Here is a 15329-nt window from a genome sequence, read left to right as displayed (position 1 = left end):
GTCTTCTGCAAAGTGGTCTTCCAGTCTGCACTTTGCTTCCCCAATTTAGAGAAGAAGACTACACCATGAGCAGCCAGTAGAGTAGACTAGATTGACTGAAGTGCAGGTACAGTGCTGCTTTATCAACACATCATCCTCCGACACTTCCGCCATCTACAATCCGACGCCACCACCCAAGACATTTTTCCATCCTCACCCCTGTCTGCTTTCTGGAGAGACCACTCTCTCTGTGACTCCCTTGTTTGCTCCACACTGCCCTCAACCCCACCACACCTGGCACCTTCCCCTGCAACCGCAGGAAATGCTACACTTGCCCCCACACCTCCTCCCTCACTCCTATCCCAGGCCCCAAGATCACTTTCCATATTAAGCAGAGGTTCACCTGCACATCTGCCAATGTGGTATACTGCATCCATTGTACCCAGTGTGGCTTCCTCTACATTGGGGAAACCAAGCGGAGGCTTGGGGTCCACTTTGCAGATCACCTCCGCTTGGTTCGCAATAAACAACTGCACCTCCTAGTCGCAAACCATTTCCACTCCCCCTCCCATTCTTTAGATGACATGGCCATCATGGGCCTCCTGCAGTGCCACAATGATGCCACCTGAAGGTTGCAGGAACAGCAACTCATATTCCGTTTGGAAACCCTGCAGCCCAATGGTATCAATGTGGACTTCACCAGCTTCAAAATCTCCCCTTCCCCCACCGCATCCCAAAACCAGCCCAGTTGATCCCCTCCCCCCACTGCACCACACAACCAGCCCAGCTCTTCCCCTCCACCCACTGCATCCCAAAACCAGTCCAACCTGTCTCCGCTTCCCTAACCTGTTCTTCCTCTCACCCCAAGCCGCACCTCCATTTCCTACCTACTAACCTCATTCCACCTCCTTGACCTGTCTGTCTTCCCTGGACTGACCTATCCCCTCCCTACCTCCCCACCTATACTCTCCTCTCCACCTTTGGTCCACCTCCCTATTTATTCCAGAACCCTCAACCCATCCCCCTCTATGATGAAGGGTCTAGGCCCGAAACATCAGCTTTTGTGCTCCTGAGATGCTGCTGGGCCTGCTGTGTTCATCCAGCCTCACATTTTATTATCTTGCTTTATCTGTAAGGTGTGTTTGGGGCCTTGGATAGTGAGGAGGGAGGGAGTAAATGGGCAGATGTTACACTTTCTGCAATTGCAGAGGGAAGTGCCATTTGGTTGGCGGGGGATGCATTCCTGTGTGTGTGTGTGTGTGTGTGTGTCTACTTTTGGAGCAAGGGAAAACCATGGTATCCTGGAGGGAATGATCCTTGCTGAAAGCTGACAAAGAAGGGGAAAGGAATATGTATCTGTGGTGGCAACCTGATGGAAGTGGCAGGTAATGATCTTCTGGATGTGGACGCTAGTGCGCTGTTAGGCAAGGACAAGGAGTCCTATTGCTGTTGTAGTAAGGAAGAGATGGGGTGAGGGCCAACGTGCAGGAGATGAGCTAGACCTGGCTGATGGCCTTGTAAACTATGTTGCTGGGGCATCCTTTGTCGAGGAAGAAGGTGGGCATTTCGGAAGTCCCTTGATGAAGTTGGCATCATCAGATCAGATGTGATGGAGATGCAGGAACTGGGAGAATGGAGTAGTTTTTACAAGAAGCAGGGAGTGAGGATGTGTGATCAAGGTAACTTTGGGAGTTAGTGTTTTGTAGTGGATGCTGATGGCCAGCCTATCACTAGAAATGGAGGTCGAGGAAGGGAAGGGAGGAACCAGAGGTGGACTAGTGAAGTAGAAAGGGGGGTGGAAATTGAAAGCAAAAATAAATAACTAAACAAAGAAACTTTTCCAATTCCAGATGGGAGAGTGGGAAACGGGACCACTGATATCACTTGATACACAAGAGGAAGAGGTGTAGGTGGGGTTGGGGTAGGACTGAAACAAGAAATATACCCCACAATGAAACATGCATAACTGAGGCCAATGTGGGTACCCATGGCCGCCCCTTTACCTGAAGAAAGAGAGAGTAATTAAAAGAAAAGTTGTTCAGGGTGAGAATGAGCTCGACCAAGAGGAGAAGAGTAGTAGTTGATGGGTTGATGACAAAAGATACTAACTTGAGTAATACATCTGAGAACATTACATACAGAAATTAAATGTGATACACACCACTTGAAATCAGTCAATTATACATTATTAGGATCCAAAATTGAAGATAAACATGGTGTGCCTATGAAGTGCATTGATAAATCAAAGACATCCAGCAAGTTATGTTGGGCACATTTAAAAATTTCTTTGAGAAAGGGAATAAGCAGTTAAAATAGATGTGTTCCATACAGACGCTGATGTTCAACAGACTTCCTTACTAAAACAATCTTTTCTGCTGCAACACAGAAAGAAAGTTAGTTAATGGACAAGTATCAAAGGGTTACAGTAAATGGGTATTACTCAGATCAGAGATGGATCATCAAAACTTCAGCTGTTTACTCTTAGTATTTATTTACTGTGTAAATTTTGGCATAAAGAGCAGAATTTTTAAATTTGTTACTGGCACAAAAGTGATTACACATACAGTGAAGAGGATTGTAAAAGGCTTGAGGAAGGCATAAGTTAATCAAATGGATGGGTGGAAGGGCAATTTAACATGGATAAGTGATGGTCACACATTTTGTGGAAAAAAAGTAGTAAATCCTTCAAGACACTGAAAATGAACAGTGAAGGATTTATATACATTATATATTTATGTAGGAAATGTTCTTGTTGTTTTTCTTACTGACCACAATAACTTCAGTAGAAATTCTAGATACATGCAAAAAGGAGATTTCTGTTTCAGAGATAGTAGGAACTGCAGAAACTGGAAAATCTGGGATAACAAGGCGTTGAGCTGGATGAACACAGCAGGCCAAGTAGCTTCAGAGGAGCAAGAACACTGACGTTTCAAGGGTCTAAGCCCGAAAAGTCAGCTTTTCTGCTCCACTGATGCTGCTTGGCCTGCTGTGTTCATCCAGCTCCACACCTTGTTATCTTATTATTGGGGATTTCCATTGATCATGTGCTGAAATTCTGCTAAATGTTTTAGAACTTGCGAAGTAATTTGCAGTAAAAATTCCTAGCAAGAGTGAGAATACAGGAAGATGAAGTATTAAAAAGACAACAGCATTCTTAGTTTCACAAATAAAGATAAAATTTCTGAGCTAAAAATTGTGACTTTGCAAAAAACATTGTTAAGTCAAAGTTCAGGTACTGTATGCGGTTTTTAAATGTCCCCTTATAAAAATAAATCAGGAGACTAGAAAGACTATAGCTGAATCTCATTATTTTTGCCTAAATGCAAGTTGTGTTGGATTTTTGGAGGATTTGTCATATAGCCTAGCAAGTTTTCTCACTGTATCTTACTGACTTGCCTCACTACCTACCCTGCTCCACAGGATCCATCTCATTCAATTCTCATCCCACCCTACCACGTGCCATTTCTAGAACAACTTTGCACTGCCAAACAATCCTTGAACTGTTGGCACAATTTTTAAAAGCTGTGTGCTTCCAGAAAAGCTCTGTCAGTATTAATATGTACCGTACAGTTCCTGACATTTGTCCCAAAAATACTGGATAAAGTAAATTTGGTGCCTCCTTCTGTGGGCAGGGACTGGATGAGATTGCATTCAAGCAAGGTGTCCACCAGGATCAGCAGAAGAGGCACTACACCAGATTAGGTCCTAGGCTGCCAGCTAGGTCAGTGCAGTTTTGGCCTTCTGGAGAAATGCACAGCAACGTGTGAAGACTGAGTAAAAGCAAAATACTAAGTATGCTGGAAATCTGAAGCACAGAATGATGGAGAAACTCAGCAGGTCTGAAAGTATCTGTAGAGTAAGAAACAGTTATTATTTTGAGTCTGTTATGATTCTTGAATTCTGCACTCTGCCAGCATAAATACCACCATTTTCTCACCTTTTACCTCATGACCATCCTTTATCTGCTACTGTACCAACCTCCCACTAAGACTCATTTTCTACCACTCTGACTACTGCCCGAAACATCTTCCTTCACTTGCTGTCACCAATCCTTGACTCCACGAACCTTGCATGCCCTCTGTGCCGCCTATTCATTTGCCTGGGACACCATCACCTGCACCAAAAGTAACAGCTGTGCCAGCCACGTTCAGCGCTCTCAATATTTGTCTCTCTCTCTTTCATTCAGGTGAAAACAGCCCACAATAGGGCAGAAAGTGTCAAGGTGGGTAGTGAGCAACCTGACATATGACTCTTCATCATTTATTTGGACAGCATTCTGTCTTTAACTGTGCAAAGCTGCTGAATGACTGTCCATTACCTTAAACTGATAATGGAGGCTGCCCTTGATTTATTGTGCTGGGAACCCCTAACTGAAGATCATTTTCTCCTTTGATTTGACTGAGGACATGGCAAACTTCCTGGTTTTTATGTCTGTGTTAAATGGCATGGCAATATTGCAGAACTGTGAGCTTGGTATCTCTGTCTAAGAGGAAAAAATGGCACAATGGCAAGGCGATGGTAGGCTTCAAGTGACTGAGTACTATGATAACAAGCAAAGAGGCAGGAGATTCAGCCTGGTCCACTCTAAGTTGGGCGCATTTCCCTGAGTACAAAGTGTCCTTGCTGCAGCAATATAATGCTAGTTATTGATGCAGCCCAAGGCGTGGTATTGAAATATATATGTCAGGAGCCAATGTCTGTAGGCATGGGTGCATGTGAATGGTTCCCATATACTATGTCTGTGATATTAGTGCTTGATGTCCAACACAGGCCCTGAGCAAGTAATGAGATGAAATTGCTAGTTACCAGCTTTGACTTTCATGTCAAGAATTTTCAAATTTGAGCTTGTTCAACATATTTGGCAAAATAGGAAACTGAATATTCATGAGGTGAGCTGCAAGATTAATAAGATGTTCCACAAGCTATAGTTCCACTTAATTGGCAACTTGTCATCACTTGTGTGAGAAACTCACTGCCACCTAGCAAACACAAAAAGGACGCAGCGAGTTGCTCCCACACAATTCTGTCATGAATTTTGCCATAACTCATTGGTCAGGTCCGCATAAGATTCCATCCTAGAGTCACTTAGATAAACTTAAGATTCACCAGACAAATGTATCAATGGGAAACTACAGCTATGAGAAGAGATTTGAGGAATATGCTGAAGATAAAGTCAATAGTTTAAAAGCAAATTACATTAAGGTCTTGATTAGTTGGTTAACGATAGAATATTTCCTCGAGTTGGGAAGCTACTGACTAATGACTTTCAGGAAATGAGCCCTCCTAGTCTCATTACCTGGCCACATGTGTATCCAGTTCCAGAACAGTGGTTGAATCTAAGTGTCTTAAGAATTAAACTAGAGGGCACAGGTTTAAGATAAGAGGGGAAAACATTAAAACGGAAGGGAGGGCAATTTTTTCAAGTGGACGGTGGTGTGTATATGGAACAAGTTGCCAGAAGTAGTCGCGGAAGTGGGTATAATTGCAATATTTAAAATATGGGTACATGAATAGCAGGAGTTTACAGGGATTTGGGGCAAATGATGGCAAATGGGGCAAGATGTGTTCAGGATATCTGGTTAGTGTAGACGAGTTGGACTAGAGAGTCTGTTCCGTGCTATATAACTCTACAGAGTTGAGAATTAAATACTCACAAGTGAGCAACACTGGAAAGGCAAAAAGTATACACATATTGATCCTAGGCCATGAATTATGAAAAACTGTACCTTAGAAAGTTAGAGAGTCAGGACAAATTTCATCACTCAGGATTGTAGGAACAACAACTGTTCTGCCACAGAGTGTGGTTAAGGTTTGGCAGCATTGTATCTTTATTTCAAAAGTAAGCAATAAGATTATGGAAAGAAGATAAATCGGTCAAGATCTAAATTGTTCTAGCAAGGAGCAAACGTGAACATAGTAAACGAAATGTGCCTTATTGAGCTGTAGACCTTCACATTTCCATACAAGATGGTCATATTTTCTGACAGATCACGGGAATAACTGTAATGCGAGGAGATGGTGTAAAACAGATGACTTCAGATCGAGTCATACTGCACAGAAACAGACCCTTCAGTCCAACTGTTTTGTGTTGACTTGATCTCCCAATCTGATCTTGTCCCATATCCCTCTCAACCCTTCCTATTCATATACCTATCCAGATGCCTTTTTAAATATTGTAATTGTACCCACCTCCACCATTTATGCCAACCATTGTGCAAAACAAGAGCTATGGGCTTTACTATGGGTAGATAATCTAGAATTCCTATGAATATTTCTCTCTGAACTTTTTTTAAAGTATTACCATCTTGTAAACTTTTAGGAATGCAAAACTCATTGCAGTATTGGCTAAAATCACACCTCTGCTCTTTATTAGAGATTAGAGTTTAAGCTTATTACACGGTGGTACGTGAATGTAATAATAATATAACAAATGACATATTATCAAAGATCACGAAAATGAACAAGTCAAAATAAAAAGTTTCTTTGAACCTCAGTGATCATAATCAATCTCAACTCGTGAAATATTTTCATTAGTTTTCTTCATGTAATTTTGCTTGTTTTTTTCTTTACCTACATGCAATAAATGAAATTTTGCAGCATGTGTGTATGTTGATTGTCATGGGCAAATCATTTAAGTTCAGTACAATCTTCCATTTAGTTCAGAACTAATATTTTACATTTGGATAAACAGACTACAAATGTCAATTAAATTCTTTATATATCAGCAAATGAACTGGACTACCACAGACATGCTAAGTAATTTTGTCATACACATTATAACAGTAATTCAAACGTGTTGAATTTACAAAAACAACCCGCAGTTTCCTTTTTAGCCTACATATGAAAATCTCATCCAAAAATCACAACTGTCATTTAGACTCACTTAAATACCAGCTCTCTCATAAATCACAAATTAACTCAACATTTTGCACTATGAAACTCAGACCCAGATGCAATTAACATTATGCAGCTGTGGACTGCCATCAGAAGCACATACTGCAAAACTATCACAATTTAGTTGATCACAAGCACAATAATACTTTTAAATCTGATTATTGATGAAGTAGGTATGGTTCACTGAACTGCCAAAGTCTACGGCTTTCTCCTCAAATCTAAAATCATTTTAAATTATCAAATAAGATGTATACTTTGAAAACTACAATTGAAAATAAAATTTTCCTGAGAGTTCCATACACTCTATGCTTTCTACCCATTTTATGTAAAAGATAATATTCCAAAGTATCACAATAATGAACAAGCAAGGTAATACTGTTTTATGCAATCTGCTCTTATCTCCCGTTTTCAAGTGGTTCATCTGTTCACATAACGTACACTACTGTTCACAGCATTCACAACAAGGGTTTCTTGAAAACAAAGATTCTCAACTATAGAACTATGCTAAATCTTTGATAGCTTTAATTATCATTTGCTGTCTATCACATTTTGAGTTACTGAAAAGTTGTTTAAACTTAAATACTCAAATTAGCTTAATTAGGAACTGTTAATGTATGATGAAACAGCAATCTTTCTTTTTAAAAACAATGACAAGAAAGCATAATGACATTATGTTGCACAGAAAATGAGAGTTCTGCAGTGGATAAAAGGTGGGGGGGGGGGGGAAGATAAGAGAAGTTGCTATGGGTGATTCGGATAAAAATTCGTAGTTAAAATTGCTTCTTTTCTTCGAGGGGTACAGGAAATTAGATGAGAAAGAAATGTCATTGTATGTATTTAATGAAAAATATCTCAGATTTGGTGAAACTATAAATATAAATAAAAACAACTTGGGTAACAATTTATAGAATAGTGTGTCATTTCAATATGTTTGTGCAGAACTTTGACAAACATACTTTCTACCGCATCAGTTATCTCAAAAAGGCATGTTAATTGGTGCACAAAATCATGTTTAGTCAAAAAAAGTTAAATATTTAAAGTAGTCAGAAACCTTGTTTATAGAGGTCAGAAATACATCAAATCTGTATTTCTAATTTAATCTTTTTTTCTAGAGTTACAATACAGCCAAAATTAAATTCAGCATGGTGTGATTTATCACAGTAACAGTCACAGTGAAATTTGCATCAAGTTGGTACAAGTTCCATTAGAGGAAACAAATTAAATGCATAAAGCCAAACATCATTGGATTATGCACAGGTATTGTAAAAGAAAATTCAAAAGTGATTACAATTTGTTGTTTAACACTGAAACAAAAAAATCCGAATTCACAACAGTATTGTAACACAATAACTAATCCCCACTGTGTGTTCCAAAATTATCACAATTTGCAAAATACTTCTTTCCATTACTGCAACTGTTTTAAAAAAGAGCAGTAATATAGCTCCACAATCTAACTGAATTTAATCTATTTGGAAATAAAATAAAGTTCAACAAAACCTAGAAATGTAAGAAAAAGGCTGGTCTGTGTTTATAAGAAAGGAGCTGTAATTGTTTAATTTGCTTTTGAATGTCTTGCAGATTTCACCACATACATTATAAAATGATTATTAGATTACTTACTTTCTTACAAGTGACAACAAACAAGTTCATTGGAAATACATTATACATTTTTATAGTATTTTAACATTAACCACCAGTTTCTTGCAGCAACAAGATCTATTTCCTCCAGTTTCCTTTCACAACTGTATTAATACTGTCATACGATTGCAAATATCCCAGTTATATTTTTACAATCACATTAAATTTGCCAACAAACCTATAAATCTGGCAAAATTTCCTTACCTACTGCAGATTAATTTTAAATTGTCAATGTAATAAGTTAATTAATGGTAAAACATTAAACTAAAAGTTAATTTGCTTTGAATAATATCTTTAAAAGATCACAATTAAATTTTTATGAATACTAAAGTCAGCAATTTTTAAAAATAATGTTAATACCAATTCCAAGTGTTTTTAAAATTACTTTAAAACATATTTCACCTGATTTAAAGGATTTAATTGTTTATTTAGCATGATTTCATCAGAAATGAATTAGCCTTAAATCATTTTTAAATCTAAAGTTGCCTTCACTATGAAATGAACAGCGTTCAGAGTTAAGGGCATTTTATACAAATAAATATTTATTATTTTATTGCACAGGCATATAGCTAATCTTGCCATATGTGTCAAAGCAGGAACAAAGAAATAAAAAAATGTATTTGTCTACTTTGGGGTGGTGTCCTGCACAGATAGAAACCATGTTAAACAACAGATTTTAATCTTTAGGCCTTATGAAATTCAGAGACTGGTATAACCCTATAATGCACAGCCCATCTTCCTTTAGCATATGAAATCGTTTTTTATACTATATTTATACACACACACATGCACACACGCACACACACACACACTAATTGAACTAATAAGAGCAACTCATTTGACAAACAATATTCTATAAACAGTTAGTACCCTCATCCTGCTTTAGTTGTAGTTAGATATCTTTGCTTTCTCCAGTTCCTCACATCAAACGCATCACAGTTTTAACTTTAATTGAACAATTAATGTGTTCCTCTTTGCTAAAGTATTATAACGTTAAAAAAAATTGGCTCAGCAATAATAATTCAAATGAACAGGGTAGCCTAGTGAAAAATTTTAGTCATATCTGTAACAACCACTGGCAATGTAGTACTCACAATTTAGTCTTATGGGTTTTATTTGACCAGTTTTCTTTTTACTTATTGACTCTCACAATATCGTCCCCTTTGACAAGTTCAGCAACACAGAAAGAAAATCCAATGAAATGCCATTCACATTTCAGGCACAGATGTCTAATAATAGCTTCAAATGAGCTAGCCTCCAGTCTGGAATATAATTAACACCTTTTGAAACAATTAAAGTTGTGACTCTCACAGAATGGAAGAGACAATCACAGTGCCTGTTCTACCGTTTGCTTCATGGTATTCCCATATGACTGCCACCTGCTCTCTGTTCAGCTTCCTTTAGCTTGTTTCCCTGGCAACCTTTCACAGGCTTTTCTTTCTAGCTATCACTTTCATTTCAGCTGTTCAGTCTAATCTTATTTATATTGCACCCATCAAAACAAGTAGCTGATGATAAAGCCCACAGATTGCGTTGAATGGAGAAAAAAATAACTCTTTTCTACTCAACTCCCATAAATGCTTATGAACACTACAGCCTTGGTGCTCATGTATCTCAAATAAAATATGCATAAAAACCAAAAGGCATTCCTTTACTCAAAGAACAAATGTTTTCAAATACTGTATTAAAACCAAAAGAACATGTTACTGATGCTGAGGAAATAGCATATCTTTTAATCACCTACCAGTTTTAAACCACCCCATTCCATTTTTGATTAGCAAGAAATTTGTAGTCTTCAGTGAATCAAAACTGAAAGGACGTTATGTAAAAAGCAGACATGCCTCCTCTACAACACTGATTTTTCGAGTTACAAGAAATCAACATTTACCACATACTACAGCATACAAGCCTCCTCCTCTCTGATGAGGTCACAACTGCAAACTCTTTGAAATACAATATGTGTTTGTACGGGTGCTTACATAAATCACATCCTTTAAGTCATTGTAAATGCTGAATACTATTTTTGGACCCTTCACTGAAGCCTGGGTATAGGATTTAATTTCATTTGTTTCTTCACAGATAGACTTTCGTCATTATACTAATAAAAGCTACATTAAAATGAACCATTTTGGTACGTTTCCTAAGTAGATTAAAATATACCAAGTCCTAGTACATACCATAACCATTCTTATTGCACAGGATTAGATCTTATCGTACTTGAAATCTCCAGGAGAAGACCTACAATATTTCAATTCCTCTGTTAAAGATCCAAAAGCACAGTGCAAGTGTTTGTGCAAAACAAAAGAAAGCTGTACGGAATCTATGCTACAGGAAGCAACAAATCAGCTCACAGAATTGGCTGGCTTCTTCACCCTTTTACTCCCATTTATGGGACCATCTGTCACTACTGCTTGTGTCTGATTGGCTAGAAAAATAAAAGGCTGTCATGACATCAACTGCTATTGAAATTAGCTTTTACCAGATTGACGATGTTAATGATGCAGTGACCTCTATGCACAACATAGAAGAGCTTTTGAACTGCACAATGTCTCTGGTAATTAGGTCGAAATTAAGAAACCAACACACACACACAAATTTTCCCTTAATATTGTGTACTCTGGATTTGCAATCTTCAACATGAAATGTAGAGAAGACAAGATGTCATATCTCAGTCATGCTTCAATGCTTGCATCACATAACCATTGTGAAGCAAACTGGGCTTTAAAATTTATGTGTTTCAACTACCTTATCTATTCTGACAGTTGCTTTCTCAAAACGTGCATAATTAATACAAAGCCTTGGGGCTCACAGTCTACTTTGTGCATGAAGAGAATTATATAAAGAAAGTGAATTTATTTCAGAGTTCAACTTCAAGGTTTTCTCCCTTAAACTACTCTCGTGAATTCTTTATTCTACTAAACTGAAAAATATTTATGTGATTCAAAACTGTCCCATCAATGATGTACGGGCTTCAATCTGACTTGAAACAAATTTCTATACTGTAATATCAAAATTTATTTTGTCAGCTTATGTTGTCTCTTTACCACACATGCAAACCGGCATGTTAAACTGAAGAGTTAACAAATCTCAGCAAAAGCCTACAAAAATGATGGAGTTAATATAAATAAGTACAGCCATTGCTTATAAGAAAACAAATACATTTAACAGTCATGTTGCACCAAAAAATTCACAACTCTTAATTGTTGAACTGCAGCCACTGAAAGGTACAGTGAAAAAATTTCTGGGTAGAAGTCAATATTTGGCATATTTTTGTGACAGCAAAATTATATATTTTCAACCTATTAAATTAAGGAATAGAACCGGTAACAAATTTGTAATATTGAGAGAAATTGGCTCAACAAACAATACCAGCATGCCATAATTCAAGAAATCAACAGTTCCAGGATTACAAGCCAAATGTTTTTCAACTATACTGAGAAGCAAAGAACAATTTTAGTTTGTGTTGAGCACATTTCTGTCAGTATTCTCTTAGTAATTTACAACAGTTAATGGAACATAGATTTTCCATTATAAGCTTTTCTCTAGCTTCATGAGCAATCACTTACATGATCAGTCAGATTACAACTCCACATATAAAGTTGCCCATTTTCTAAAAAATGTGATTAGTTATTCATAAACTATACACAGAAACCCCTCACTTCAGTTATATGTTGTCAATGTTATCTCTTAGCAGTTCTCCCAACATGAAATTTGTCCTAACATTAGCATCAGTTGTCATTGAGCTCACACAAACCACACCAGCTAATTCAGCATTAATAATCACCTATTCTGTAGTATTTTGAAGCTTTAAATATAATCTTCAGGCCATAGCCCACAAAATATGACAAACATTCTGAATCTATTGAACAAAAAATGTAACATAATAATTAAGTACCACATCATCAGCAGAAATCTTAAATATATTATCTGAACACTATAACAGTTTAATTGGAAGGAATAATATGCAATATTGTTTGCCAGTAAAATAAAACACCTTACCTCATTATGCAATAAAGCAGCATTTAGTGTTCTGCCAATTTCAAACATTATACTGACAGTTCAGATTTACACAATCAAAAGACTTCTTTTGATAAACATTTGGCCAAATGCATTAGCATAGGGGCCTGTTTTCCGCAGATTCGACCAGGCGACAAGATTGGTCAATTTTTCCTTGTCTTAGCCAGTACTAGCCCAACAAACAGCAATGCAAATTTTCCTTTATCAAGTTCACATTAAGACTGTGTTAGACGAATTGCTGAGGCAGATTATATTACTCCAACATGGCTGTTGAGCAAATGTTCCTCTCCACTTACAGTTCCCTGCATTACCACAAGGTGAGCAGTGTGCCCAAACTTAAGTTTGTTTCTATCCTCTAAATTTTCTAACTAAACTCTTTCCAAATATATAAACCTTGACTCACATGACAGAAAAAAAAGCATATTTGCACCTACATTAATCAAGATTTTGTAAATTTTTATAGTCATTGGTATACCTTAAACTAATCTCAGAAACTTGAGCAATAAAGGTATAAGGAATGCCGATACTGATTGAAAGCTCTATGATAATTCCATGCAAATCTTACGACCAATATCATCATAACAATTAACAATAAAACAAAAAGCTTGCAATTTTAGTTCAAAAATATTTTGTTCATGATGAGGAAATAATGTCTACTAAAATAGGCCTGAAAAGACATCACCGTTGGTTATTTTCGTACTATTTGCACGGTCAATAGGAATTCCAAATAAACTCAGTACTGCTTAGTACATACTCCCCCTCTATATGAATCAAAACAATGTACAAGGTGTAGTCGTGGAAGAAAAACACCATTGAACTGGAATCTGCCTGACTTGAGATCAAAATATCAAATATTTGTTCTGGCTCTATTACAGAGGATAGAATTCATAGTGACTGGAAACAACTAAAATACCTTTTCAAAAGAATTAATCCAAAGTAAGGTTAAAACAAAAGGCTGTTATCAAGAGCACAGACATTTGAGACTCACAAATTCATTCTGTAACAGTTTCATGTTTTTGCTAAATTAATAGAATAAATTGATTATTTTATAGCATAAACTCTAATTTTGCTTGCACTCCAAATTGCCTTACAGAATTTATGTTCTATCTGTCCTACAGAGACTGAGCATCTGAGGGTAATAAATCTTCTGAATAGGGCCTTAATTTGAAGCTACAGCCCACATAACGATTTCAACATTTCTGCCCGAGAAATGTACAATGCTAAACAATTCAAGCTTTAATTAAAGAATATCTAATAGACAAGACAATTCTTTAATTTGTACACTATTTTCCACTGCACTAGGAAAGTAAAAGTACAGTATGATGGAATTAATTCTGAGAATAGATAATGATTGTGAGAGTAAAAAGAAAATCTATTTTTTTGAATAAATACATGTTAGAATTCAGACCTTTTACTTTTTAAATAAGGTATTTTGTTTTTGAGGAAATTGTAATCAAAAATAAAATCTAGTTATAAGCACTTACCTAATATGGTGCTGCCCCAAGGCACATTTATTAAATCAATACTGACCTATTGATGCACCACCATCTGCTGTACCACTGAACAGTGCTTAGCACAGTATAGTAAACAGCATGGTAGTGTCACTTTCAGTCTATTAGAGAACCAACAGAGCCTTCAACTGATGGAGTGTGTTATGAGATCCTTCTAAAATGGTCTTCATACTAGTTTCTAGCAAGTGTGTGCAATTCCTATTTCATGCTCAGCAAAGCAAAGATTCTATAATAAGTGTTTTTTTTTGTTTTTTAACCATAACCTGCAATTTATGCAACCCCGTTCCTGACAAGTCTCTTTATGCAATTAGTACAGTACTATAGCCCTGAAGTTCTGATCTAATGGCATTTAGGGGGTGAAAAAGACGATCCTAAGCTTTTATGTCTAATTGAAATTCTACTGCAACTTACAGCAGAAGTCAAACAGGATGTAGATGCACCCGCACTAGCAAGCATGCAGCTATCCACATGATAGGTTTAAAACAAGCTGCCTTCATCAGTCCTAATTTCGTCATTTCCATCCTAGGATTTGTTAATTTAATTTATGCCTCTACAAACTGGTGAAACTTGGCGCAGCAACCGAGCAATGATAATGCTGAAACTTAAAGGGAAAGCGCTTGCTTCACTGTGCAGGTACAAAGAATATCATTATTTTGCTATGAAGATTTCCTTTTGAAAAATTGATTGCAGTTCACTTTTAAGATGCTAGCCTCATTAATGGATTCTCCCTTGAGACTATTTCCTGCTTGCATACAATATGGAGAAAACTGAACAATGGTTTTACGTTGGACATTCTACTTGTGTTTTATCGGTAAAGTAACTGTAGTCAATAGTGAAATCAGAATCACAAGGCACGATCAGTGATCATTATTCTTTGACAAAATAGCAAGTCACCTGAGCTTACAGCCCCAAAATATCATTCTTCATGCAGTAAAGTGGTAGGTGTCCAATATTCCATGGGGAAAATTTTTAAAAGTAATCTCAGAGAGGTTGAGAAGGTCAGTACTTACTGGACATCTTTCATTCCCATTGTGAGTTGGCGATGGGCCTTCTTATTAAATTGCTGCAGCTGAAATGATGAACATGGCCTAAACAATATGTTCAGTATTAAGTTCGAGGATTTTGACCTAGCTACAATGAAGGAATGGTGAAATATGTCTGAGTCATGTGGCGTGTAACTTAGAAGTGTCGATGTCCTATGCATTTGCTGTCCTCGTTCTTCAAAAGTGGTGGATGTTGCAGAATTGGAAAGAATTACTCAAGAACCCTACGTAAAGTATACACTACAAA

General features: G+C 37.1%; 1 protein-coding gene across 7 annotated transcripts in view; it reads right to left on the bottom strand.

The window, feature by feature from the left end:
• elavl4 (ELAV like neuron-specific RNA binding protein 4) overlaps window positions 1-12803 on the bottom strand; it is a 122726-nt gene extending 109923 nt beyond the window's left edge. For 4 of the 7 annotated variants that reach the window (XM_048539615.1, XM_048539619.1, XM_048539616.1 and 1 more), the window contains exon 1: window positions 12511-12803. In XM_048539615.1, the coding sequence (XP_048395572.1) occupies window positions 12511-12558 (48 nt within the window). In that variant the 5' untranslated portion in view covers window positions 12559-12803. Of the gene's footprint in view, window positions 1-9605; window positions 9821-10255; window positions 10407-10688; window positions 10854-12510 lie in introns of those variants that run through there. The other 3 variants (XM_048539618.2, XM_048539617.2, XM_048539621.2) reach the window with 3 other exon arrangements.
• Between the last annotated feature and the right edge of the window lie 2526 nt (window positions 12804-15329).

Source organism: Stegostoma tigrinum, chromosome 8 (genome assembly GCF_030684315.1).
Source record: "Stegostoma tigrinum isolate sSteTig4 chromosome 8, sSteTig4.hap1, whole genome shotgun sequence".
Classification (NCBI taxonomy): domain Eukaryota; kingdom Metazoa; phylum Chordata; class Chondrichthyes; order Orectolobiformes; family Stegostomatidae; genus Stegostoma; species Stegostoma tigrinum.
Note: the sequence above shows the minus strand (reverse complement) of the source record. Positions and strands in the feature narration are given on the sequence as shown.